Below are 27,752 nucleotides of genomic sequence, written 5' to 3'. Positions count from 1 at the left end.
GTGGCTTGTCTTCCTCCGGATACTCCACTTGAATTGGAGGTTCTATGTCTTATCTTTAGACTGGACTCGTAACACTTTTTGGCGAGTATTTGATCGCCTCTAACTGTTCCTACTTCTCCATTATCTAGAGGGTATTTAATCGCTAGGTATAGGGTGGACATGGCCGCACCCAAGGTGTTGAAAGCAGGTCTTCCTATGATAATGTTGTAGGAGGTGAATGGAGTTTTGACTACCAAATATCGCACTTTGATGGTTTTGGTGTTACTCCCCTCTCCAAAGGTAGTGAGTAATGAGGCGTAGCCCATTACGTCTACCTGCTCCCCGGAAAACCCAACTAAAGCTCCCGCATATGGCTGCAATTGCTCCTCCGCTAATTGCATGGCCTTGAAGGCTTCCCAGTACATAATATCTGCTGAGCTTCCTGAGTCAATCAGTACTCTCTTTACGTCGCAGTTCAGGATTTGGACTTGTATTACCAGAGGGTCATCATCATGAGGTGCCACCTCCAGTCCATCCTTTGCCGTGAATGCCAAATCCGGGACGGCGAGTGGTTGTGGTTGTCGCACGAGGTATATCTCTGAGATTACGCGACGCACATATCGTTTCCTCGCCGAGCTTGACTCACCTCCTCCTGAGAATCCCCCCGCTATTGTATTCACAGAGATCCTTTCTTTTGGAGGTTCTTTACCTGACCCAGGAATATTTCGTGGTTCTTGCTTGGGGATTTTGGGCACGACGACTCGGCCTTGTGCTGCGTCATCAATGAACTTCCAGAGGTGGCCGCTTTTGATCAGCTCCTCGATCAAATCTCTTAGGCGGAAACACTTCTCCGTAGAATGACCTCTGCATCTGTGGTAGGAGCACCAAGCGTTGTCGTCGAGCCCCATGGGGATATTGTTGGTTCTTTTGGCGGGGAGGTTTGTCAAACCACTGGCAAGAATTTCGTTTAACACGTATGCCTTAGAAGTATTTAATGGCGTAAACTCTTCATTGGTGGGATGGTTCCTGAACTCTCTCCTTGATGGTTGATGGTAGGGCTTACCATGGCGCCTTTGCCATGAGTCTCCTTGATGGCCTCCAGTCCTTTGTCGCTGGTGTTCTGGCGCTTTAGTAGCACGGCCCACATATTCCTTCTCCTTGGCATCTCTTTGCCTTTTCTCGGCGTTGATCTCTTCGCCCTTTATGTAACACTCCGCTCTCTTGTTTACCTCCTGCATTGATGAGGCTGGTTTTTGGGCTAAGGATTCGTTGAAATGCCCTGCTCTCAGTCCATTGTGGAAAGCCGCCACGAACATCTCTTGGTTTGGATTTGAAACCTTAATGGTGGCCTCGCTAAATCTGGCGAGAAAGCTGCGTAACGATTCGCTGTGGTTTTGGCGAATGGAAAAAAGGCTAGTTGACGTGACTTTCACATGTTTCGATCCGGCGAATTGGTGGATGAACTTTTTGTGAAAATCAGCATAACTTTCTATTGAATTCCTTGGAAGGTTCATGTACCAACGCAAGGCTACATCCTTGAAGGTACCGGCTAGTAATTTACATTTTAGATGCTCCGGAGCGTTGATTATGGCAGTTTGTGTTCCTATTGCCATCAAATGCTCCCGAGGGTCAGTTTTTCCGTCAAAAGTAGGAAGGTGAGGAACCTTTATTGCTTCCAAGACTTGGGTATCCCATAAGTGTTGTGCCAAAGGCTGTACGTCCATGACGCTCTCTCCTTCCTCCTCCTCTGAAATCATTTTCGCTTTTTCTTTCTCATGTGTTCTTTCGGCCTCAATGGCCGCAATCTGGGTCTGTAAGCGCCGTATTTCCACGACGGCGGCTTGCAAGGTGTTAACACTAGAATTATCGTTATTTCTGTGTTCTCCAGCCATGTGGAAATGTTTAATTTCTGTCTAGTTCGATGTGATAGGCTGGGATCAAATGTTTTTACCGCAGCCCCACGGTGGGCGCCAAAATGTTCTGGTAAAAACTCAAAGGGGGTTGTATTATTGATTAAATGGTGTGATTACACTTGGTTCAATCCCAACAACCCTGGGAGTTTTATAAGTCAGAAGATCTCTGCCTTTACAAATGAAAGTATGAAGCTATTTATAGACTGCTTAGTCTTCTTCTCCAAGCTAAGATTCATAGAAATCCGGTCCTCAAGGTCTTCTTCGGTGATGCAGCGTGAAAGTAGGGATGACAAACTTGGTCTTCAAGCTATGGCGGTTATGAGAAGTTGATTTCTTCCTTCTCAAGTCAATCAGTTAACACTGGGAAGAAGAAGATATTTATACGATACGGGATTACCCTTCTGGGCGTTGCCACGCTGTTGTTAGCCACGCCTTGGCCACTTGTCGCCTAATGGATATTTAGGGTTTTGCTTGATTTGGGCCTATCCTATGTTTTTATATTAATTGGGCTTACTGGATATGTCCTTAAGCTCAGTGCCCAGTCCAATTAACATCAAAATTAATGGTCATGCCAATATTTTTATAAACATGGCATAACCGGAAAAATAATGGTGCAATAAATTAAATTGATTGTTTGTTATAAAAGAACCAGAGGAAGTATAAAAAGTGAAAATTTTCTTATAACCGAGCCAGAGTACTATTTATTGTGGGAGTGATGGAGTAATTTATAGCGATAAATAGCAGCATCTCTCTATCCATGGGCTGGTAGTAACGCCCACGCACATGGGCAAGGTAGCTGAGCTGGGTTTCACTTTACCAAGAAACCGGATTTTTTTTCCTACCCCTACATTTATCTATTTACCCAACGTATTTTAGAATATTCTCATTATACCCTTCTCTTATTTTAGTGTTTTTTTTTTATCTTTTACTATACCCCATGAAACACTGTTCCGTTTCGATATGTTAATTTTACCTAAACACTTTTCAAAAGTGTTCGGGTATGCAATTTTTTTTGGAATCGTTCTCCTATTTATCGGAACACTTTTTTCGGAACACTTTAAAAAAAGTGTTCCGGTTTGTATTAAAGTGTTCCGGTTGAGACTAGAGTGAGAGTCACCGTGAGAGAGGAGATCGGGTGAGAGAGAGAGAGAGAGAGAGGTGGAAGGCCGACGGGTAGAGGTCCGGATGGAGCAGAGGTCGTTCGGAGATTATGTTGGGGCGGATTTGGTGGCAGCGGCCGGATTTGCGGTGGTGTTCTGTTTGTGGTGGCAAAGATTCTTCCTCCCTTCTTTTCCTTTTCTCTTGCTCCGTTTGATGATTTTTGGTTTTGATGGAATGAGTTATAAGTTTAGATAATCGAAGATTCTTAGTCTTTTGTTTATGATTTGGAAATAGTGATGATGAATGATGATGAAGTGTTTATGTGGTTATTGATTTCGTGTTAATAGGAATGGTTATGGTGATTGTTATTGATTTTGTGATAGATTGGCTATGGTGTTAGTTTGAAGATGGTGGAGGTAATGTTGGTTTTGTTTGGATTGGTGGCGATGAATTGTAGTGGTGGTGGAATTATTGGAGGTTGTGTGGTGATGAAGGGTGATGATGTTGATGTTGTTTTGAAGCTTGAGGATGGTTTCAACCTGTTTGGATAACTATAAGCTTTGAGGTCAAAGGAGACACATGGAACATGGTGAAATATATTGTACTGAAACTAGTATTAACCGGAACACTAATACAAACCGGAACACTTTAAAAAAGTATTCCGATAAAAAGTAGAACGATTCCAAAAACTTTTTGTATACCGGAAGATTTTTAAAAAAGTGTTCCGATAAAATTAACATACCGAAAAGAAAAAAAAAATTACCGGAACTGTGTTTGATGGGATATAGTAAAAGATAAAAAAAATACTAAAATAAAAAAAATATTATAATGAGAATATTTTAAAATATGTTGAGGTAAAGAGATAAATGTAGGGGTAGAAAAAAAAATTGAAGAAAGCGAGCCACGTTAAACAATCCAAAAATTCATCTTAATAAACAAATTACAGTACAGTACAAAAACGACGATGGATCATGTGTACTGTTCCTTTTTCTTATTACGTTTCTATTCCTTCCATTCCACTCTGTTCCCTTTTCTCTCTCTTCTCTCTCTCTTCCAAAGTCAAAAACCAAACTAGTAGTAGTGTGCTTGATTAGTGATTAAAGAGATTCTTAACTCGAGAAAAGTGCAATGAGTGTGTTTCACTACTATGACCCCACATGTGCTGTTTTTAGATGCCAATTCCATTAACTAATTAATGCATTCAATACCCATTACAAAAAACCCCCAAAAAATTCATTCTTTTTTATTAGAGGCAGAGTCAATGCTTGTGTCCCATTAAATCATTTTCATGACAGAGACTTTTGTTTAACAACAACACTGTTATTTACATGAGACTTGTTTTTGTTTCGACCCTTGTGAGTTGTCAATTGTTTTATTGAACAGAATTTGGTTGGTGACCTAAACTGGTTTGATTAGGTAGTAGACATTTATTTATTTCATTTGTTGTGGTTTTTGTTTTTTGTGTTTTAACAATGGAGTGGTTCTAGGGTTTTCAAGTGGTTTTGTTGAATTGAATCTGATTTTGGTGGATTTGGGGCTGTTTTTTTAGGTGGGTTTCGGGGAATTTCTCTAAAGGTTCTAACTTTTGGGAAATTGAAATTGATTTTGAAAGGAGTTACATTGTTAGATACAATACAGTACAAGACTGAATTTTGAGTACAATTTGTTTCCTAAATGGCTTGTGTGAAATTGGGTTCTAAAGCTGATGCATTTCAGCGTCAAGGACAAGCTTGGTATGTACCCTTATCCTTTTTTATGCTCTTTCAATTGCAATTTTTTGTGATTTTCTTTGTTGGAATGTTTGTGTTTTGTGAAGTTAAGGATTTGGAAGAACATGTTTGTCTACTTTTAATTTGTTGGGTTTATTGAATTCTTACTTGCCATGTTTCATCTGGTGTTTATTTTTGGTTCAGAATGTTTAGCTCATGTTGAAGTGTTTTGAATGGATATTGTTTGAATTAATGATTCTGTGAAGGTCTTATACTATCATTTGTATTGCTTGATGGATCCTTTTATGTCGAATTTTGGATTGGTGTTCTTGTGGACTACACATGGGCTTCATGACATGAGTTCCTTCCTTATTTTTTTACTATTTGATGTGATTTGGCATGAGTTCTCTTGTATGCCTTTTTTTTTTTTGTCAATTAGTTTAGTGACCAGAATTTCACCCCTTGAGGTGAATATGTGCGGAATTCTGGGTTAGAACCCCGGCCCCTGCATATTGCGATTTCCCTATACCAACTGAGTTACGCTCATGTGGACTTGTTTCTTATATACCTCCTCACCTCTGACAAGGAATCTAGGAAACCTTTTGCATCATAGGCAATAGTCCAGTTACATGAACTTGTTGCACCTCGTTCCGTAAGTTCACATCTGTTATAAGATGATGAAGGACGGCATTGTTAATTTCTTCTTAAAGAAAGCCATTTAAAATGAGACATTAGAGAACGATCTGAAATAAATATGTTGTGTTAGTGTAACTCTTGTTTGTTGAAATTTTGTCACTTAATGTCTAATATTTTCATTGCTGTCATAGGTTTTGCACGACTGGACTTCCCAGCGATATAATTGTTGAAGTTGGTGAGATGTCTTTCCATCTTCACAAGGTATATCATAATATCTTCTTTCTAATTGTTTGCTTAAATTCCCAGTTCTTTTTTCTTTTGTTAATTAAGGTTTGACTAACTTAAAATCGTCAGAGTTTGCATGAAAACAAGCATAGCAGAGTTAACTGTAGTGCATTAGAAACATATTTTTACCATGTTATGAAATCTGCTGTCAATTTATAATTAGTTCAAAATACTCGATATTGTTACAGTTGGAATTAATTGCAATTGACAATGTTTGTGCGCTAGAAACTACTTGAAATTGCACTGTTATTATCGTGTCTTTGGGCAGTATTTAGTTCTTGTTTTGGAATACAATTCAATTTTTTTGTTCCATTTTGCTTCATATATCATTTAGCACATGTTTGATTTTTCATTTTTACAGAATAGCTTTTCATCATAATAAACTTGCCCTCGGTATTTTGTAATTTGTACATAAGCTTTTGTGAACATAAAAGTAAGCTAACCTGGATACACACTTAATGCAGTTCCCTTTGCTCTCTAGAAGTGGAGTTTTGGAAAGATTGATTGCCAAAGCTTCTGAATCAGAGGAAGAATCTGCTGTTAAACTCCACGACATTCCTGGTGGGGCTAAAACATTTGAACTTGTGGCAAAATTCTGTTATGGTGTGAAACTTGAACTTACGGCATCAAATGTTGTGTGCTTATGGTGTGCTGCTGAGCATCTTGACATGACAGAGGAATATGGTGAAGGTAATCTTATTTCCCAAGCCGAAACCTTTTTCAATCAAGTGGTCCTCCGAAGTTGGAAAGACTCCATGAGGGCACTTCAAACATGTGATGATGTTCTGGACAAAGCCGAAGAACTCCACATTGTGAAAAGGTGCATTGAATCACTTGCAGCAAAGGCATCGACTGACCCAAATTTATTTGGGTGGCCAGTACTAGAACGTGGCGGTCCGTTGCAGAGCCCTGGTGGAAGTGTTTTGTGGAATGGAATAAGTACCGGGGCAAGACCAAAGAATACAAGTTTAGATTGGTGGTACGAGGATGTAGCGAATTTGAGTTTACCAATTTATACGAGATTGATAACTGTCATGGAATCTCGAGGCATTAGGCTGGAAATCATTGCTGGTTCTCTTGCTTTCTATGCTAAAATGTATTTGCCTGGTTTAAATCGACGTAAGGTTTCTGGTGAGTCTGGTACCAGGCTAGCCCCGGTGGCTTTGGGGTCTCCACCATCTGAAGAAGATCAAAAGATTCTGTTGGAAGAGATTGATAAACTACTCCCTATGCAAAAGGGCCTGGTCCAAACAAAGTTCCTGTTTGGTCTACTTCGAACGGCCATGATTCTACGAGTGAACCCCTCTTGTATATCAAGTTTGGAGAAACGGATCGGGATGCAGCTTGATCAAGCTGCTTTAGAAGATCTCTTGATGCCAAATTTCTCATATTCAATGGAGACACTTTACAATGTTGACTGTGTGCAAAGAATTCTTGACCATTTCCTTGCCATGGATCAGGTTACAGGTGGTGCCTCTCCATGCTCAATTGACGACGATGGCCAGTTGATTGGATCACCTTCACTGACACCGATCACTATGGTGGCAAAACTGATTGATGGATACCTGGCAGAGGTTGCCCCAGATGTTAACTTAAAACTTCCCAAGTTTCAAGCTCTTGCTGCTGCGGTTCCAGAGTATGCCAGGCCTTTGGATGATGGTTTGTATCGTGCTATAGATATTTATTTGAAGGTAATACCGGTAGCAAGTTAGTTTATAATATATCATGCTATTGTTAGTGTTTAATATGCTTCTGTATGGTATTTTTGGACTGAGAATTAGTTTATATTTCCATCATAGTATTTATTACAGATTGCATGAAAATATGTAACATGACATGATTAAAGATATGTTGGTAAAAAAATAATTAATGCAGTTAAAAATTTGAAAGGGGTCCTATTAAAAGGGACAAGGAAAAATCTTGTGAGTTAGTAAGTTGTTGCCCATGTTTAATTCCCCTCTTTGATTTGAGGGACCATACTTTACCCAAAGCTTATATTTGATTGAAAACCACATCATTCGACACCTTTGTAGAAAGTTTTCAAACTATATCGGTGGTTTAGGTAGTCTTTGCAAGCTTGCAAATATACCAATTTTTGCTTTTATTCAATGTAAATGTTTTTTAGTCCTTGAAACATAAAAATTTCCTAATGCTTTGTTGTTTTGGTTTTCGTTACTGAAATACAATACTTATTCATGTTTGTTCTTACTACTGTGTGTTGATGTGACATAAAATTGCAGTCTCACCCATGGTTGGTGGAGTCGGATAGAGAACAACTATGCAGGCTAATGGACTGTCAGAAGCTCTCATTAGAAGCATGCACACACGCCGCACAAAACGAAAGACTACCCATTAGAATCATAGTTCAAGTTCTATTTTTCGAGCAGCTCCAGCTTCGAACATCAATCGCCGGTTGCTTTCTAGTATCAGACAATCTCGACGGATCAAGAAATTTAAGAAGTGGTTTGGTTGGATCAAATGAAGGTGGTTGGGCGTCAGCCGTGAAGGAAAATCAGGTATTGAAAGTAGGTATGGATAACATGAGGATGAGGGTATCCGAGCTCGAGAAAGAGTGCTCAAACATGAGACAAGAGATCGAGAAGCTTGGTGGTAAAGCAAAAGGATCAACTAGCGCTTGGGGAGCTGTGTCGAAGAAACTTGGGTTTAAGGTAAAGTCTCAGATGTGTAGTGCTCAAGAAGGATCTGTTAGCAAACAGAACAATGGAAATAATAAGGTTGAGAAGTTGAAGGACAGACATGTAAAGCACAATAGAAGTTCTTCTATTAGTGACAAAGGATCAGTTTCTTCAATTGTTCCTTCTTAGTGTCTAAATGTTTTATTTTTTCTGGTATGTGACTATGCAATATGCTAAACAGTTACTTAGATTTTCCATCTCATGCGAATCTAATTGAGATGGAAATGAAAGTCGCTGTTTAGTGTTTTACTGTAAACTGTAGCTTTAGTTTTTTCTCTTTTTTTTTTCTTTCCTTTTTACCACTCTGACTATGCATATAAAATGTGTATGCACATTATGATTACTTCTCTAAAATATTCATTTGTTTGAATTTTATAGATGTAGCTATTTGCTTTTTTTTTTTGTCTATGAATTTAATCACTAGTCTAGTTCCCCTCCATTCCTCTTATCCTTCATTTAATCCAGTTTCAGAAATAGATTCTGCCATGTAGCAATTAAACATTTCAACGGCTAAGATTAAACTTTTTATTTTAACACAAAACAAAACCTTTCAAGTGGCTACATGCTAAGGTTGTGAAAGTTGTGAAATAATACAGAACCTCTAAAATCTAAATCCATTTCAATGAGAATTGATTGCAACAACAGTAGGAACTTATTGTCATTGCAGAAAGTGCAATAATATTCACAATGGTGAATAAAATAAAATAAAATAAAAATGGATTTAGAGGTTCTGTATTATTACTGATGATGCTTAGCCTAAGTAGGGTCACCCTCATGATGCCCAGCCTCAGCGTGACCAGTCTCAGCAGCCACAACCTCAGGGTGAGCAGTCTCTACAACCTCAGGCTGAGTCGAACGAACGCAATCGCAAAAAAAAAAAAAAAAAAAGCAGAAAAATGCAAGACGCAGTCAAATGTGTGCTTACCTTATGTTAATCTTCAATTCCTTGATGATTTCGACCGCAAATGAGCAACAATCCTTCGATTTGGACGAAATTTTCATGTATTTGTGGTTTTGGGAGGGTTTCTTCTCTTGTTTTACATTTTTTTGTAACTGTAGAAATGCGGGGACACGTCTTATATATAAGACGTGTTTGCTTTCTAGAAAGCGAACGACTAAAACAATTTCGCTTTGACGGTGGCTAAACGGACACTTTTTTTACACGCTCGCATTCTATAATACAAAAAACGCTTGCATTCTAGAAGGTAGAGGGGTTAGTTTGGTCATTTGAGGGGGTGCGTGAGGAATTTTAGGCGTGGGTGCAAAAAGCAAATCCCATTTAAAAGAAAATCTTAATTTCTTTCACTTATTGCAATTTGCACGTGGATTCGCTTAAGAAGTAAGTAATTATAAAGATGAGTATGTCACTGCCTGCCATTCATAAAAAAATAATTCCAAATAAAGCAAAAGCAATTGCAAGAAGAAGAAACTTCGGCATGTTAAGGTTCAAGCTTGGTTGGCCCTTACAAAAATCAGAATTACAATCACCACCAACAACTTTTCATTCATGTCTTTGCTTCATGACGGCCAAAAGTTATAAACACATGTAAAAAGTTACTATATTTTTGGTAACTATTTTATGACACTACGAAAATAGTATCTCTTCTTTAAATCAATTTTTTTTTATCTTCAATTATTTTTTATTTTGTTTTTGTAATTTTGGTCCAAAATTGAGAGTATTTAATGGATGAAGTTCTCATTCAAGCACCTTTTCTTTTTCCTGCAGAATCCACTATTAATTTTCAGTAAGATATGTCTTTGTAGGATCCATTTGCTTTTATATGATTTTATTTTAATGAAACAAAATGATGTAGAGTTGTTTATGAAATTAATTTAAATTTTTTTAAAATATTGTGTTAGAAGGATTTAATGCTTATAAAGTATTATTATAAAAAAAAATATAGAAATGAGTTATGTGGACATGTGCGATACACTTAAATATCCAATAATGGTATTTCAATTTTTCAACTATTCCATCTCTTTTGTCAATTTATTTTGTTCGTGAGGAAGTCTCATCTTTAAGTCATTTATAATTCAATTTATGCTCTTTTTTTTCTAGAGTTTTAAATCTACTATTTCTAGAAATCCTGAATTTTAAGTTGTTGTTCATCACAACTTTTAATTTTAAATGTGACGATTCATATTTTAAAACATTTCAGGCAATTTTAAGTTGTTGTTCATCACAACTTTTAATTTTAAATGTGACAATTCATATTTTAAATTTAATTTTAAGTTGTTGTTCATCACAACTTTTAATTTTAAATGTGACGATTCATATTTTAAATTTAATTTTAAGTTGTTGTTCATCACAACTTTTAATTTTAAATGTGACGATTCATATTTTAAAACATTTCAGGCAATTTTAAGTTGTTGTTCATCACAACTTTTAATTTTAAATGTGACGATTCATATTTTAAATTTAATTTCATGCAGTAAAGCAATTTCAACTAGTATTAATTAAAAATCAAACGGTTCAAAGAAGCTATTGCCTTATACTTTAACTACAAGAAATCCGATTCCTTATTCTACATCTCTTGATGATGTTTCCTAAATTCTTCTCCTATGTGGTGTATATTTTAAAATTGTTAATCATAATGATTAGTAGTATTTATATTACTGTATTTTTTTTATATTAGTAGTGGGGAGGCAAATGTCCAAAAGAACATAGGACTAGGAGTACTATAGCAAAAAAAAAAAAAAAAACATACTGTAAAAAAGAAGAGATGAGTCTGCCACATCATGTCAGAAAAAGCAATTAGAAAGACACACTTTTTCTTTCTATATACATTATACAATTTATACAACAATCAAATCAATACAATACAAACTTCATTTTTCATTTATTGAATTATTGAACTAAGCTAAGCTGCTACCACCTCTCACCTCACTCACTCCTCTTTCCATTCCATTGTGTTGTGTTGCGTTGTGTTGTGTCCCCCTTCACCTGTTATTAGTTAGTACAACTACAACCTCTGCTTGTTTTGCACTGCATGCTCTCTCTCATGTAACTCTCTCTCTCTCTCTCTCTCTCTCTCTCTCTCTCTCTCTATATATATATATATATATATATATATATATCATCTTCTTGGGTTTTGTGTCTTTGTTTTGTGAAGTGAAGCATGATGAGGGAAGAGTGAGGGAGTGAGTACAACAATCTAAGATTTCTGTTTTTTACTGTTATGCTATGCTTTACACTCACAATCATCCTTTTTCCCCCTCTAATTATTTTTCTTATTCCAAGATTTTCAATTTCTTTTGGAATTTATACATTTTTATTTTCCTTTTATGTATGTTTGGTTTTGCGGCAAAAATTTTGATTTTTACTAAAACTGAGTTGAACATAAAATAATTTATGTTTTGATACATTCATATAAAGGTGAATTGAACAAAAAATTTAAGTCTAAAAATCAATTTTAGAATGATAAGTTACAATTTTTAGTTTGAGGCGAAATCAATTCTATTTTTTTTTCACCACCCGTATTCGGCCACTAAACTACCTAATCTAGTTCGGGAGTCAGCTATGTGATCAAGTGGTTCCAGCCCCCTCTCGATTCCAGTTGCGGGATCGAACCGTGATCCTCTCTATCAAGTCGTGCGTCAATCAACACTAGATCAACTAACAATAATCAATTCTATTTTAGTGAAACCAAAAATGTAAAAATCAATTCTATACCTCCGGAATCAATTTTGGCCACTCTGGAAGTTGAACCAAACATGTTTTTTGTTGTTTTCACTTGGTATACCTCTAGAGTATTGTAAATCTGTCTCTTTCTATGTCTTACTTGTTTATATATATTGTTTTTTGGTAGGTGACAATCTTTGGTTTTTGAATCACCAGAAACATCATACATACTTAACTTATGGAAAACAACCATTAAAAAGGATTTTGGAAACCTTTGTAACATGTAAGCTTCTTTTTCCAAAAGTTATGTTTGTAGTAATGCTCTTAGTGAATAGGAATGGTGAAATTTGATGCTCCATAAATTTTCTGAGTTTGTCTTTTTCTTTAGGTGTTGATGATCAACTTTCTGGAAAGTTAGAATAACAACTTGTTACTAACAGCACAGTTATTTCGGTTATCTTTGGTATATCTTATCTTTCGAAATGGGTTGTGTGTTATCAACTATTGATGAGGATGGAAGAGTTGGCATATGCAAAGAAAGGAAGAAAGTAATCAAACAGTTAGTTTGTAATAGAGAAGAGTTTTCTGATTCTTTATTAGCTTATTTGAAAGCGTTGAGGAACACCGGAGCCACACTTAGGCAGTTCACCGAGTCCGATACATTAGAACTGGACTTTGCCTCTACTGGCCTACCTGATCCTCCACCTTCCCCACCGGCTAATTTGTTACCGCCACCGCTGCCTCCTTTTCTTGCCGACAAGAGTATAATGCAGGGTGGCCAAGATGACATACTAGAAAATGATGACAGTGACAACTTTGTTCATATGCTTCAAATTGATCCGAGTATGAGCTCGTCGCTGCTATTTCGACCTATGGATAAACTAGATATAGTAGAGTCGTTTGAAGAGGAGAATTGGGAAGAAACTAAAACAGAATTCGAGGATGAAGTTCAAGACTCGGAAGCTGATGTAAGTGTTGGAAAATCACGTAGTGGGAAGCAACCAGTCAGAGTACCGGTTGATGATATCGATAATTCTTCTGCTATTAGTTTGTTTAGAAAAGAAACTCGTGTGACTAAAGCTATGCATGTGGTGGTTGGTAGAAGTGGGAAAACGTTGGAGGGTATAGTTAAAGAGTTGGATGATCATTTCCTGAAAGCTTCGGCATGTATAAAGGAAATTGCTGTTCTTATTGATATCAGCAGCGGAGATACGCTTCTGCGGCAGAATTCTGGGCGTCATCATAGTAAGGCTACATAAATACTGTGTCCTCTAAGCTTATTGAAGTTCAACCATACTCTTAAAATTGTTTGTTCAAAAACTATACTCTTAAAATTGAGAATTATTTCTTTTTTAGAAATGTTTAATCGTATGGTATTTTCATAGAAAGTTTATAGATTATACTATAACTTCTGCTGAGAGCGAGCTTTTGGCGCAATCGGAAGATTGCTGCCTTGTGACATGGAGGTCGTGAGTTTAAATCTTGGAAACCGCTTGCAGTAGTAACGCTGTGTACACCTACCCTCCCCAGGGTTTTGCTAATCAATGCTCTTAGGCACCGGTTAAGAAATCAATTAATACAAGTGTTTTTTTATCGGAAATTACATCATTTATTTGAAAATGTTATTTTGTCCTGTCTCTATAACTTTTTTTTAAAATGTACACGTAAATAAATTACGTTTAAAAAATGATTTCACCATTCTCACATTTCAGACTACAATCTGCAGGATAGTAAATAGAAAGCTCTTACACTATAAGAGCTTTAGTTAAGGGCTTAGTCATATAAAAAATGCTATCAACTACCTATCATTATCAAACTTAATCTACATATTATTAATTCTCTATATGCTTCATGTCTTGTGACAGATCCATAATTGAAGCTTATACTTAATTTTGGCCATCGTTTATTTCCTCAGTGGTATGGTTAGTGACATTTTTGTTACTGTGGCATGTTTTTTGTAGGCAAAAGAAGCAATTCTGCAAGAGTATTTAGTGTACTGTCATGGAGTAGGCATACTAAGTCCCCAACATTCAGCAAAGATGATGCCGAGTTTTCTAGTCCTAGTGAACCATGTAGGCCTGGAGCTCATTGTGCCACGCTTAAAAAGTTATATGCTGCAGAGAAGAAACTTTACAAGGCAGTAAAGGTAAGCCAATTAGGGTGCTGATTTTTTATCCATGTTTAGCACTTTAGTGCAAATATGAAGAAGTCATATATTTAATTAACCTGCCTCGTATTAGAATATCACAAACATGGTCAGAGGTGCCAATGGCGCGATGGTGGCATACTTGTCTGAGTGGAAGTTGTGTGTGCAGTCTGTGCAGTATTGGTTGTCCGAGGAGGGTGACCATGGAGAGCAAAACACCTTTTTTTTCTTCAATTTACATGAATGTCTTTTCCTCATTGCTCAAATCATGTCATATATTGCAGGAGGAGGGAATTACCAAATTGGAGTTTGAGAGGAAGTCGTCGTTATTGCAAAAACAAGAGGATGAGAACCTTGACTTGGTCAAAATTGATAAAATTCGATCAAATGTTGAGAAGTTGGAGTCTGATTTATTAAGCTTACGGCAATGCATCACTGAAACAACTTCATCAATTTTGGAACTTATAGATGGAGAGCTTTTACCACAGTTGGTTGCATTAACTGCCGGGTATATTTCTCAAACTTTGATGCATTACGCTTAACTCAATGATATGTTCATATCAGTTTATGTTTTTTAATCCTCTTAGACATGTGAAAGCAATTTGCACATTCACAACGATGCCATTTTGTGATGGATTCCTCTTGATTGTGTTAATTATTATCTGAATCCTATCCTGGGTTTTCCTTTAAACTCTTGATTGTTTTCGTAGGTTGTCACAAATGTGGAAGATAATGCATGAGTGTCATCAGTCCCAGGCACTGATCTCGCAGCAGTTGAGTAACCTCGGTGATAATCATAACACAATTCTAAATTCTGAATATCATCACCAGGCTACAATTCAGTTCGAGAGTGAGGCCTCTTATTGGTATCATAGCTTCTGTAAACTTGTAAAATCTCAACGAGAGTACGTAAGGACCCTCAGTAAATGGATTCAGCTTACGAACTGCCTCAGGGACGGTCATGAAAGCAGTGATCACTCTTCTATTCGCACAATTTGTGAACAGTGGGAGCTTGGCCTTGATGGATTACCTGATAAGGTACTAGTCCAAAATTTAATGTCACTCACCCCTCCATACAATGTGCTATGCTATGTTTTGTTTTTTAATGGAAAATATTAATTCTTTTTAGAAGAACTGTTTTGCTATTCTGTTTTGTTTCTTTTAACACCTGAAACTCAAGAATCAAGATTGAATGATTTATTTTGCAATAAGAAGCACAAAACACTTCTTATTGCTCAAAGATACGTTTATCTTTTTCTACATTACAAATAATATATATTTTATGAGTGGAATAATTATAATTTTCTGGCACTTTGGTGTGGTTACAGGAGGTTGCCGATGCAATAAAAAACCTTTTGTCATCCATCCGTTCTATAATAGCTCAACAGGTCGAGGAAGATAATATTCTGAAAAAGTTGGAAAAACTTGAAAGAAAGTCGCAGAGGTGCTTGACGTCCCTGGCTGAGATGCAGAAAAAAATTGAATGGAACTTCGAAGATGACGAAGATGCAGCTAACATAAGCCCCAGGCATCCGCTTTTTCATAAAAAAGCCGAAACAGAAGCCTTAAAGAAGCAAGTGGAAAGTGTGAGAGCAGATTATTTGGATTCTGTTCAGTATAGTAGGACCATGACCCTTGATAACCTCAGAACTAGACTTCCTCATCTCTTCGTGTCACTGATGGAATTTTCAAGTGCTTCCTCTCAAGCAATTGAGACTATTAATTCTCTCGGTCAAGTCAATAGAATGCTGTGATCTTGCATCACAAAACATGTTCACTTTGTGGTTGGTTTGGATGGTAGTCAGCTTGTGCTTCATGCTGCTATGAGCACAAAATACATGGTTTAAATTTTGTTTCTAAATGTTTGTATACTGAGAGTGATAACTTTTTTGTTTTCTTGGTAGAGTATGTATGAGTAAGGAAAAGAGTGGTAATCAATTTTTTTTGTTTGAATAAAAAAAAATTTAAAAATTCAATAGTAGTTGGAATGATGAAGACTTGTGAGTTCAACCCTCTTCAATCTTTCATTATAAAAAGTAATAGTTATGTTTATCGGTAAATCACCTTCAACCATAATAAACATATTTTAGTGGAAAATAATTTACCTTAAAAATGAGTGTAATCAATGATTTTCGCAAGAGGGAGTCAAGATTTTCTCCATTTTGGACCATCTTCATTTTTGCCAAGGTCGTCAGGATCGAGTTTTTATCTTAACTCGTTTTGCATATGTAAATTCGACACGTAAACTCGAATCATAAAATCGTACGAGTTTGTAACAACCAGACTTTAATTACTAGAAGAAAAAAATTAAAACAGAGAATTATCGGAGTTAAACGAAGAATAATTACCAAAGTATGAAGAAGTAATTGAAGGTCATAAATTCCTTTTCTTCATAGCCGCCGCCCCCCCACCTTAACCTAATTTTTTTTTCTTCTTGATCTATCAAGGAGGGGTGGTTTTAGGGTCAATTTTTGACCCAAAATCACCCCTCATAATTGTTTTTCCTTTTCTTCTTTATTTAAATAAGTGATCTTCACATTGATCAAGTTTTTCTTTTGTATTTTTTTTTGTGATTTCGCCATCTGAGTGCGGCGTTGTTCGTCGTCTTGTGCGACGTTTTTGTTGTCCCGTATTGTGCAGTGTTCATTTGATTTCTATTGAAAAGATCAGCTTCAGTCAATTACAGATTCAACCAATGATTTGGGCTTCAACGCTGCAGATCCGGAGGCATGGATACTTCGCTGACTTTAACTTTATCATATTATTTGTTGTAGGCATTTTGTCGTTGTATGCTATTAACTCGGATGCTGTGAGTTTTGTTCACAGATTCATCATTTACGTTTTTAGCGATGTTAATTATGTGATTGTATTTGATGTAATCTATCAATTTGAATGAATGAATATCATTTTGTTATCGTAGTAAAAAAAAATTGAAGGTCATAAATATTCTTGTAGTAGTGAGTGAAGGGCAAAAATGTAAGTGCCAATTAGAAGAGACTATACATGCTCACATGGGCCGTACAACAACTCATGTTTTATTTGTTTCATTTACCCAAAGTCAGGACCTGTTCTTCTTCTCTCCACGCCATCACCACCAACTACCACCATTGTTCTTCTTCTCCATAAAAAAGTTTACTATTTTCAATCACCCAAAATCACATGCAAATTCTTGGCTAAACTCCTCACAACCCAAGGATTTAGGCAATTAAGGTAATAGAAAAATAAACTCTTCTTTCCTCACCAATCTCTCTGCCTCTCGTACTCTCTCATTTTCACAAACTCCAATTTCACTCTCAATTCTTAGTTGCATGTGTTGTTCATTCAATCATAAGGATATGGGCCATTGGACTTCTAAGGTAAGAGTAGTAATTTCAGTTTCATTCCTTTTCTCTATGAACCCTAAGACCAATATATGTCCCTACCCATTGGATTGATTGTTTGTACATGATTTTATGTTTTGGAACACTCATGAGAGCTTGAGACCTGCATTGAACAAGAAAATAGGAAAGAAGAACAGAAATTGGAAACAAGCAAAAATTGGAATGAGCCTAAGGAAATTCGTGTTTGGGATATGCCTGCAGTAAAACAGTAAGTACTCTCTCCCTGTAACTCAGAATTGAATGATTTTTGTTTCTATGGAAAGCTGACGCAATTTCCTTCGACTGAGTACCAATTTGGTAATTTTTGGATTAATAATGAAGTCTCAGTCCACGTTTGAATCTAGGGTACTGATGCTGTCAAATTCTGGGTTTTGGATTGCGAGTTTTACGCGCTCGGATGCTCGAGAGTGTACGGATCAGTTCAGTGATGCTGGATATCTCAGGTGGGTTTGTTTAAGTAGAGACATGGCAACCATAAGTCCAAAGCATAGGAATTTATAATTTCTAAGTTAGAAAAATTGATGAATTAAATTAGAAATGCATACTTTGAAATGCTTGAGTAGTTTCCTTTTCCATGCTCAAATGTGTTGTGAATACGTTTGGATAATTGTAGTTTCATGAGGTCTAAGTTAGGAGTCAATGGGCATTGTTAAAAGTGATTCAAGAACTTAATTTTATGAAAAAAAACTACATTTGTACAGTACCGATCGATTGGCATGTTGTACCAATTGATTGTCATCTTTAAAAACACATGAAAAACTAGTTTTGGACTGTACCAGTCGATTGGTCACTGTAAAATGGAGAAAATCTGTTGTTTTAAGTCCGGATGAGTCCCGACTCATACAATAATGATCCTCGATTATTAGACATGTTCACACACCATTTCAACATCAATTTTAGAACAGTATAATAACAATTAGAGCTTATGACTTGTGCTGGTTTTCCCATATTTTAGACATGTTAACGCCATATTCGATTGTGGTATTGTATTGTGGTAATAACTTAGAGTTGACTGATTTTCATAACAAATAAATTGTTTTGGAGCTCTAAGTGATTAGTACAATGTATGTAAACCCTCAAACGTCTAATGTGAGTTATCATGTATAGACGCATGAGAACATAAGTTGTTTTAGTTCCCCGGGACTGGTTGTTAATTAAGAATGTTAGAATTAGTATAGTTGATCATATTGTGGTTAATCCCAAACCACAATTCAGTATAGCTTATGCTATAAGAGGATTTCTGCATATGAGTAGAAATTCGTTAAGTAATTATTGTGAGTAAGACCAACGTGACATAGCTATGTCACAACAGGTAGTGGAGAACATCCTAAGTGGAGAACATCCTAATAGGAGTACATCCTTAGTGGACCTTTCGAGATATACTCACCTCGGAAGCTTCCTGTAAAACGAACAAGATAATATTTGTGTGATACACTTTTATTTATATTATGTTATTCTTTAATGAATATAAGATTATTAGTGATCAACTATTTTCAGGACCCCGGTGTTAGTACCACCAAGTAGAGGGTAGTAAGAAACTCACTGAGGCTTAGTAGTCTCACCCCACGATTTATTGATTACAGATAAACAGGTTGCTCAAGGCATGGAGGCTGCGAGCTAAGTGGAGCAGGAGGCATCCAGAGATATTAATTAGATGTTATCTGTTTCAATTTATGTGTCATAATGGTTGTACAATATTTTATATGTATTAACCTTTTCAGTCCTACCAAGTTAGGCTTGTCTGGCGAATAATTACCTCGTAATTCTACCATGTTAGACAAAAGAATTCTGTAATTTTAATGTATCTCGATTCAGTTATGTATACTCCTATTGATATTCTAGATAAATTAATATGGGGTGTTATAGAGTTTACCTAAAATTAAAATAATATTAAAATTATTATGCGTATGATATATATATATATATATGCCAGAATCGAAAAATCGGCGCGATCTGGGTCAGAATTTGTATCGATTAAAGAAATCGTTGGAATTCCCAAAGTGATACATTCTCTAAGAGCCGTATATTCTTCTTGCTGATCAAGGATTATTACAATATCGGGTAACTTTGTCATATATTTTATGCCGCCCAGATATCTTTCCAAATGAGATAATTGTCTCTTCAACCTAGCGACATCTCTTTTTGTAAGAGAGTTCATTTTCCCCGTTTTTAGCTCTGTTCTCAAGTCGCCGAACTTACGAAGTCTCGTTTATGTAGTATACCAATTCGTTAACATACCTCCGAGCCATTTTTTATTAACATAATGACATCGAGATCTTATTGCAGCCCGTATTACTGAATCGGCATATATATATATATATATATATATATATATATATATATATATATATATATATATATATATATATATATATATATATATATATACACACACACTAATATAATACTATAAAAATCACAATATTTCAAAATATTAACTTAATTATAAAGCCAAAATATACTAAATCATCGTAAAAATAGCATTGTGTCCATAAATTTACATCAAAATCATATAAATATCCAAATAACAATCCAAAATAAGAAGATTCATAAGTTTCTAACTTAAACTAGTAATAGACCCGTGCTATCGCACGGGTCGTAACGTTACAACACTATTTTTTTAAGTTATAGTTTGGTAATCAAAATTGGTTGCAATTCTAAATATTTAAATTGAAAGAAATAATTACATAGAACATATTTATATATCAGTTAGAATTTATCCCGTGTAAAATAGTTTTTTTAAAATTTTTATTAGTAAGAACTTATCTCACATGATAATTATTTTGAATTTTTTACCAGTGATAATTTATCTCGTATATGATAGTTAAAATTTATATATCAGTTTGTACCAAAAAAAATATTATATATCAGTTAGAATTTACCGCGTGTAAAATAGTTTTTTTTTGAAATTTTTATTAGTAAGAACTTGTATCACATATGATAATTATTATAAATTTTTTATCGGCGATAATTTATCCCGTATATGATAGTTAAAATTCATATCAGTTATAATTTATCCCGTGTAAAATATAAATTTTATTTTTTTACTTTTGAAATTTGAATATCATAGTTTGCCTCCAAAAGATAACTCATGACAACTTGCAAAATAAAGGACATTGTCACATGCATTTGTCTTCAAAAGTAACTAAGTGGCTTGTGACTTGGTTAAAATGCAACTATGTCTTTCAATAAAGTAACATTTGCATAGACAAGATGAAATATGACTTAAATGGCTTGGTTACTTGACAAATGATGTGTACTTTTAGTTCAGTTATCAAATTTTTGGACATCAATTACCCTCATTTGGGACACATGGCAGCAAATTAAGTAAGGGTGTTTTGGACTTAACCAGAACAATAAATTTTCTTATATAGATTAGATTATAGTCTCATACAAGTTTACAACATCATCTTTAAACTGCGTTTTTTTCTCGAAAAACGTGTAGGGAAAGTTTTTGTCTAATGAATAAAAAATATGAAATTTGGCCAGAAAAGTTTGAAAAGGTAAACTCGGAAAAACATGCAAACTCGCCTGAGTTTATCCGAGTTTACCGTTTTCACTCCAAGTTAACTCGGTTAAACTCGTTTTTTTCCGACGATTTTACCAAAAACCGAGTTTACTTTCAAGTTAACAAGTTTTTCATACATAAACCTACGAGTTAACACTCGATTTTAACAACAGTGATTTTTGCCATTACTAAATTTTCGAGAATATGAATACAACAATGTAACATTTGGTGAGTCCAGTCCCATAAGTATAACTCAAATGGTAGTTACCAGAGACATTATTGAAGTGGCCGGGGTTCGAACCCCGGATTTCACATTTCTCCACATTTAAATGTGTGAGACTCTTTAGTCAAAAAAAAAATTGTGAGACTCTAGCCACTAGGCTACTTGACAAAAAAAAATGGTGAGTCCGATGATTTAATATACATTTTAAAACTCTTCAAAACTAATAATGAAGAGGAAAAATGAAGAGGATCCCAACTCCAAAGGGGAAGGGCATGTACTCGATTTTTTTTCCAGTCTGGATGCCAAAAATATATATTATAAAGAAGGAAATAGAACAAAAACTTAGAAAGACATAGAACTAACTAAGAAACGAAATAAAAACAGTAATTTAAGTGAAAAATAGGGCAATCCAAACCTCTAACAAAAGAAATCTATAACTGTCCATGCGACCTTGGTTCAGCATTGAAAACCTGTCCTCAAACGGGCATGTACTACAGTACCAGAATGATAATTGTGTAAAAAGTAAATGAGAAACATAGAATTGATGAAAAACCACATGGCTATCACATAAAATTAATTGATGATGTAGAGTTATTAATCACCTCATCACATTACACCAAGTGTTTAACAGCAAAGACCAATTTATGTTTGTTGAAGTCAAAACCATGTAAAAGATCATGCAAGTAGTAGCTTAACAGTCCTGTTTCTGCTGTATGGAAAATTATGCCTTTACTTCTCACCGCGTTTTCTTTTGAGTGATCCACTAACAGAAGCTTTAGCTTTTGCCCACTCTTTCAAAGAAGCAGCACTTCTCATAAATGAGCAAGTATCTCCTATTTGAACATTTGCATGGGATTTATCCGTTGGACTTGTTTCAACTGTTTTCTTGACTACAGGAGCAGAAACTATATCATCAGCACCGGCGGCATGCTCCCTATTCTCTGGTACAATCTCTCTTGTGTTGAAGCCATTAATGAAAGTTCCATTAACAGTATTCTTATCAGCACCATTATGCTTGAAATCATTGGAATTGACAGGGTACAAAATGGGTTCCGTGGCCATTTGTTCTGGGAAAGTAATGTCATGCAAAATTTGTGAAATGCTAAATGAACTGTTATTCTCATTAACCAGTTGGGTCCAGGATTTTTTTTTCATCCATGAAGCACCTCTGCCAGTGATTTTTGGTGCCATGTTATGCTGAGTTTCGGCAGGTTCAGTTATCACTTGTTTATTGTTAGGTTGAGCTTCAGCAGGTTCTTCCATCATCGGTGTATTGGTAGGTAGAGATTCAACCCGCTCTTCTATCAATCTTGTATCGGTAGGTTTAGCTTCAAAAGGTTCTTCTATCACCTGTGTGTTGGTCGGTTGAGATTCATCAGGCTCTTCTATCACTTGTGCATTCAAAGGTTTGCTCTCTAGATATTCATCACTTTCCATGTCTTCAGTTTCAATAGTGTCTTCAGTTTCATCTTCAACCGTGTCTTCGGTTTCATCTTCAACCATGTCTTCAGTTTCATCTTCATCCGTGTCTTCAGTTTCATCGTTTGTAGATGAGGATGTGCAAGAACTGTCGGAATTTTGTTGATCTTTACCAGAATCAAACTTTGGTAATATGAGAGAGGCACTGAAGGCAGCATTGCCACCTTTCCCAACAAGTTCTTTCCATGAAGACTTCTGAGACCATGAAACTTTAGCTGATTCCCCAAAATCATATCCTGGTTCAGTAGGCTGTGCACCAGGGCCCAGCTCATCTAGATGGGTCTGCATTTTGCTCTTGCCAACAGTGGTACTAGACACACCCTCATTGTTTTCCGATTTGGGAAGTGTTTTTCTCTTCTTGCCCTTGTTAGGATCGCTGTTACTCCTTTTTTGCACTTCAATGGGTTCTTCCTCTGCAATATTTGCTTTCTTGGACCATTCCTGAAGACCAGAAAATAACAATTACTCCCTACGTCCCATAAAAATTGACAAATTTGCAAACAAAATTTGTCCCAAAATGAACTGCACTTTCAAATTTTAATGTAATATTAATTATTATTTTCAAACTGTACCCCTAATTCTGTGCGGTTTATTCCAAAGTCAATATTTTTCACTTTGAAAATTTATAGTAGTAATGAATACACCAATAGTTTATCTTAATTTGGTAGAATTACTATCCGCTTCCTCTTTCGTTTATAGGTTTTTTCTGAATCAGTATAAAATAAGCAAATGTGATCATTATTGTCTGATGGAGGGAATAGATTGAATAGCTTACCTATTATTTGATAAAACTAATCGGACTCTAACACTTGCACAAAGAGTTGTGTAACTGTGTTTGACTAGTCACTTCAGCTAGTTTATACCTTTTGTTTTAAGCAAACATTTATAGTATTTGACTAGCTTAAAAACTTATTTGACCAAAATAGAGATATTTGATAAACAAAAGTATCTCATTAGTTTACTTTGTTTTCTAAGAAACTGCTCTAAGTATGAACTTATTATAGCTTTAAACTTTTTATCATTTTTAACCTTCTTATTTTAATACAATTTGTCCTCTGTGAGACCTTAAATGATACTATGGGAGTAACATAAAATGTATTTAAAAATATCATAAATATTGATTTTAATTACCATACTTATACTATTTTTCGGGTTACACTTTTTTTATATTGCAGAATATTTTCATCACCACAGTATTAATTTTAATTCTTCAATAAAAAATTTGTTTAAAACAAAAAGGTAAAAGTGTACTGACAAGCACAAGCCTAAAACTATATTTATTAAACATATATTTTTTATACAAAACAATAAATTTATATAAAAAATCATATAAATGTATTAAATCATTTTACATTTATCAACTAGTTCAACTGTTAATTTTACTAAATAATTCCAATTAACTAATATAACATGACCTTGTTCAAAAAAAACTAATATAACATGACAACTTTTTAACATAAATATTAATTTCTCAACTTTCAACTAGCATATCAACTTTTGTCAACTATTTCAGCCAAACAAACCGATGAACGAACCTGATTTTATTAAATCCCCCTTCCCCAAGTTAAAAAAGAATTGACATGAAACTAACCTGACTTTCCATGATCTTTTCAAGTTCTCGGGTCCCTGTTAAAGCTGGTTTATTTTTCTTCGTTGCGATGTTGATTATGAGACCATCATCATCATCATCATCATCATCATCATCTGTTGCACTATCCACTTCACGTTCATTAGAATGTAAAGCAACACTATCTACTTCACGTTCATTAGAATGTAAAGCATCAGGAGATTGAAAATAATCATGCTTGTTTTCATGATGCTTGGTGTTAGAAACCTTTTCTTTTTCAAAAAGCCTGTTCATCACAGCATTCATTATGTTAATTTCTTCATCATTTATTCCCCCATTTTCTGCTTCCGCATTCATAGATAACTTTTCCCTTTTTGTGATAAAAGGACTACAATGTTCCTCGCAATCACAAAAATGCACAGGGAGAGGAGGAACTTTAATATTCTGGAAACTGTATTTGTGCTTGCCAGTTCCACTGAATGGTATGGATTTCACCTGCACAACAGCACGTGTATATTTTTAGCATGCAATAATACTAGATCAGGAAAGCATTTATAAATCAAAACCATTGCACTGAAAAATGCATTGTACTGTAGATACTTTATAGAACAACATTTGTTACCAGCAAAAGTACATAGTATTTTTAGCATGCATAAAAATCAACTAACATGAAACATTTCCTCAATAAGGATGCAGCAAGCAAGAGGAGCTTTAGTTACAAAGTAAATCCTAATAGTTTAATCTACTACCAATGGTGATTAGTGAACTGTATGTAAATAGCAACAAGAAAGCCATAGTTTAAAGATCAAATGTTTTCTACATTCAGATTCAGGACTAATGATGATTATAATACTGACTAGTGACTACCAACCCCACATAAATAATCTACATATGAACACCTTATTTAAATAGTATTTCTACCACGATGCAGTAATTGCTCCAACATGTTCTGTTGTACCGTTTTGGGCTTAGAGTAATTTCACTATGGTTTTAATTCACTCTTGGTAGCAGCAGAGACTAGAGAGTCTCGATCATTACTATATTATGCTTTTAATCCTAAAATCATGGAGGACAACCAATTTAAATAGATGTAATGATTCCATTCATACTTCATAGGTTTATGATGTTGTGTTGCAATAAATTTTTACTTACCTGGTTATTGGGCAATGCAATCAAAGCCTTGGGATGAAGTCAAAATTTATTTTGTTTTTTGTTTAAGTTTACAATTTCCTATACGATTCTCTAAATTTTGTATATATACCCCAATGACTACATACAGTTTTGCCTAGCAAACATTCTCACATAACCATTCAACCAAATCAAGGTTAACTCTTCCTTTCATTTAACTCTAAAATATATCATCCACATCGCCTTAAACATACATGAACCTATGCTACCTAACTACAATTCCCCCTTCTAATCAGATTGCCACCATACGACACTCTGTCACCATCAAACTATTCCGGATACCCTTAAAGCCACCTGTTTTCTACACCAGTTTCACCCTAGAAAAGCCTAATCATTCCAAAATACTTCTTCCACCCTACATCACAATTACTAGCCGTAACTGCAAATGTTGCCTTAACATCAAGATTTTTCCTTCAAAAAAAAAAAATCAAGATTTTGATGTCTGAGAAATCATATTTGTGAGTTGTGACTGATTAGTGATATTTAACTGCAAATTTTTGCAATATGTCATGAATCGCAACTCAACTGCAATTTAAAATTTGACCAAACCTATCTCATAACAATATAAAAAGCAAAGAACAATCTACCATAGACTTTTCCCTAAATAGCAAAAACAATAAATCCAATAGAATATACTAAAACACATAAAGAGTAAATAGATTATATTGGTAAGGTACCGTTCTTAATCTTGGGAAGAAAATATTGAGAGTCTTTGCATTTGAATCCAAAATGCGTTTTGCATTAGGCTTTTCCTTTTCCAAATCCTCCTTTTGAGTAGAAAGATCAGTAGCTGGTGGTTTGCTACTAAGAATTGCATCTTGTTCCCATTCTTTTTTCAAACGATCAAGGTAATGCTCTTTAGCCTTTTCAAGTCTCAGCTTTCCACCTTTCCATACACACCCATTATACTGCAATGCCAACATAATCATTACTTTTTAAAAAATATGAAGGAAATGAAATTAATTCAATTATTTAGATCCTCTTTGGATAAAAAAACATAATTAAGCGCTTATAGCATTAACACTTATGCATAAGCTATGGCCCTATCGATAAAAAAAAAATTTGCAGCTTACAACATAACATAAGAGCTTATGAATAAGCTATGTCTATAGCAAAAGATAAAATAAAGGGAAAAAAATTCGTATAAACTATAAGCTGTTTTCATAAGCTATCTTAGAAAAGTTATAAATATAAGCCAAAAACAACATATGAACATGCCATAAATTCTCCCAAGCAGTACTTATGCTAGTATATAAGCTCAAATAAGTCCAATCCAAATAGACCTTATATATATAACAAAAGTTAAAATATAGTCAAGCTGTTTTCATACAAGTTATAAGTTATTTTCATAAGTTGTCCAACAAAACTTACGGACACAATTTATAGACATCCTATAAGTTTTTTCCGTAGACTCTCCCATACGTCAGTACATAAGCTTAAATAAGTCGATCCAAAAGTCCCCAAATTCATATGCACTTTCCACATAAATGTATTTTACGTTGGCAATCAATCAAAATTGTTCATATCATTGAAAATATTTGACTTTAATTATAACTACTTCTAAAGTCACAATATTCCTTCGGCCACAATTTGCCACAGTTATAAGCAAAAGTCTCGGATTCATTAAATAACAGATGTATACAAATTAAACTGAATTTAACTTGATTAAAAAAAAAAAGTGATGGAAGTGATTAAGTGAAGTGAGCAATGTTGTTACCTTGCTGAAAAGTTTTGAAAGGGATTTAGGATCGGAGAGAAAGTCGAGGTAAGCTTGACTACGACCTTTGGTTCGAATGGTTTCGAGTGATTGAACGGTTCCCAATGATTCGAAAAGCCGGCGAATGTCATCGGCGGTTACGGCTTCACCTATTCCTCCGACGAATATTCTCACTACTCTCTTCTCGCTTTCTTCTTCCTCCATGTTTGTGAAGCGTTGTTCTCTGTAAACCTGAAACGAAATAATAGGGTTTTACTTGATTTCGGGTGAAGTGAACCAGGGTTTAACGACGCCGTTTCGATGATTATTGTTTGGTAGGGTAGAAATAGGGAAGAGAGATGGCAAAGTTACTCTGATTGGCAGCGAGAGAAAAAGGAAGTCCACATCTGCTACAGTTCCTGTTTACTCCAGTTTCCCAATTTAATTTACGGATGAGTGACACCTGGCAAATACAGTACTTTTTTAACGGTTCAGATTAACAAAACCATATCATCCCTTATGTGTCTTCTCTGTATTTTATTTTAAACTCACATATAATTGTGGATCTCGGTTACGAACCCGGCACATGACATTCGACTTAACAATTTTGGTATTTTTATCGGT

At 35.3% G+C, this 27,752-nt stretch overlaps 3 protein-coding genes and 1 long non-coding RNA gene across 12 annotated transcripts; 3 read left to right on the top strand and 1 right to left on the bottom strand.

The window, feature by feature from the left end:
* The first annotated feature begins 3,953 nt into the window (after positions 1-3,953).
* On the top strand, positions 3,954-8,689 carry LOC123883673 (BTB/POZ domain-containing protein At1g30440). Of its 2 annotated transcripts, XM_045932577.1 has the most exons (5): positions 3,957-4,409; positions 4,543-4,726; positions 5,530-5,599; positions 6,088-7,314; positions 7,864-8,689. In XM_045932577.1, the coding sequence occupies exons 2-5, from the start codon at positions 4,668-4,670 to the stop codon at positions 8,446-8,448; spliced, it is 1,941 nt and encodes a 646-aa protein (XP_045788533.1). In that variant the 5' UTR covers positions 3,957-4,409; positions 4,543-4,667; the 3' UTR covers positions 8,449-8,689. The 2 variants fall into 2 exon arrangements, with proteins under 2 accessions (XP_045788532.1, XP_045788533.1); XM_045932576.1 differs by having other exon boundaries at positions 3,954-4,726.
* A 2,359-nt stretch (positions 8,690-11,048) lies between these two features.
* On the top strand, positions 11,049-16,063 carry LOC123883671 (protein ALTERED PHOSPHATE STARVATION RESPONSE 1). 6 transcript variants are annotated; one of them, XM_045932570.1, is made up of 7 exons: positions 11,049-11,323; positions 12,129-12,224; positions 12,330-13,186; positions 13,903-14,087; positions 14,372-14,595; positions 14,798-15,125; positions 15,416-16,063. In XM_045932570.1, exons 3-7 carry the CDS (start codon positions 12,424-12,426, stop codon positions 15,839-15,841), a joined length of 1,926 nt encoding a protein of 641 aa, XP_045788526.1. In that variant the 5' UTR covers positions 11,049-11,323; positions 12,129-12,224; positions 12,330-12,423; the 3' UTR covers positions 15,842-16,063. The 6 variants fall into 6 exon arrangements, with proteins under 6 accessions (XP_045788526.1, XP_045788528.1, XP_045788531.1 ...); XM_045932573.1 differs by having other exon boundaries at positions 11,129-11,323; positions 12,158-12,224; XM_045932569.1 differs by lacking the exon at positions 11,049-11,323 and adding an exon at positions 11,404-11,460.
* A 1,047-nt stretch (positions 16,064-17,110) lies between these two features.
* LOC123883672 lies at positions 17,111-19,346 on the top strand. Of its 2 annotated transcripts, XR_006800367.1 has the most exons (4): positions 17,121-17,297; positions 17,420-17,675; positions 17,812-17,910; positions 19,051-19,346. It is a non-coding gene; the product is annotated as an uncharacterized LOC123883672 (long non-coding RNA). The 2 variants fall into 2 exon arrangements; XR_006800368.1 differs by having other exon boundaries at positions 17,111-17,675.
* A 2,211-nt stretch (positions 19,347-21,557) lies between these two features.
* On the bottom strand, positions 21,558-27,537 carry LOC123883670 (protein REPRESSOR OF SILENCING 3). Of its 2 annotated transcripts, XR_006800366.1 has the most exons (5): positions 27,150-27,509; positions 26,110-26,340; positions 24,269-24,739; positions 21,801-23,118; positions 21,558-21,689 (listed from the first exon to the last, which is right to left on the bottom strand). XR_006800366.1 is itself a non-coding variant. In XM_045932568.1 (4 exons), exons 1-4 carry the CDS (start codon positions 27,351-27,353, stop codon positions 21,928-21,930), a joined length of 2,097 nt encoding a protein of 698 aa, XP_045788524.1. In that variant the 5' UTR covers positions 27,354-27,537; the 3' UTR covers positions 21,586-21,927. The 2 variants fall into 2 exon arrangements, 1 of the variants encoding a protein (XP_045788524.1); XM_045932568.1 differs by having other exon boundaries at positions 21,586-23,118; positions 27,150-27,537.
* Between the last annotated feature and the right edge of the window lie 215 nt (positions 27,538-27,752).

Source organism: Trifolium pratense, linkage group LG5, assembly GCF_020283565.1.
Source record: "Trifolium pratense cultivar HEN17-A07 linkage group LG5, ARS_RC_1.1, whole genome shotgun sequence".
In the NCBI taxonomy this organism is placed as follows: Eukaryota; Viridiplantae; Streptophyta; class Magnoliopsida; order Fabales; family Fabaceae; genus Trifolium; species Trifolium pratense.
The sequence above is the reverse complement of the archived record's forward strand: the minus strand, read 5'-3'. Positions and strand labels throughout refer to the sequence as shown.

Excerpts from the sequence above, each read along its gene's own strand:
- LOC123883671 (XM_045932570.1), top strand. The coding sequence starts at position 12,424 with ATGGGTTGTGTGTTATCAACTATTGATGAGGATGGAAGAGTTGGCATA. Across the intron at positions 14,088-14,371 it reads AACTTTACAAGGCAGTAAAG|GAGGAGGGAATTACCAAATT; the intron begins GTAAGCCAATTA and ends CATATATTGCAG. Across the intron at positions 15,126-15,415 it reads TTGATGGATTACCTGATAAG|GAGGTTGCCGATGCAATAAA; the intron begins GTACTAGTCCAA and ends GTGTGGTTACAG.
- LOC123883673 (XM_045932576.1), top strand. The coding sequence starts at position 4,668 with ATGGCTTGTGTGAAATTGGGTTCTAAAGCTGATGCATTTCAGCGTCAA. Across the intron at positions 4,727-5,529 it reads CAGCGTCAAGGACAAGCTTG|GTTTTGCACGACTGGACTTC; the intron begins GTATGTACCCTT and ends TTGCTGTCATAG. Across the intron at positions 5,600-6,087 it reads TGTCTTTCCATCTTCACAAG|TTCCCTTTGCTCTCTAGAAG; the intron begins GTATATCATAAT and ends CACTTAATGCAG.
- LOC123883670 (XM_045932568.1), bottom strand. The coding sequence starts at position 27,353 with ATGGAGGAAGAAGAAAGCGAGAAGAGAGTAGTGAGAATATTCGTCGGA. Across the intron at positions 26,341-27,149 it reads TTTCAAAACTTTTCAGCAAG|TATAATGGGTGTGTATGGAA; the intron begins GTAACAACATTG and ends TTGGCATTGCAG. Across the intron at positions 23,119-24,268 it reads AAAAGATCATGGAAAGTCAG|GAATGGTCCAAGAAAGCAAA; the intron begins GTTAGTTTCATG and ends TCTGGTCTTCAG.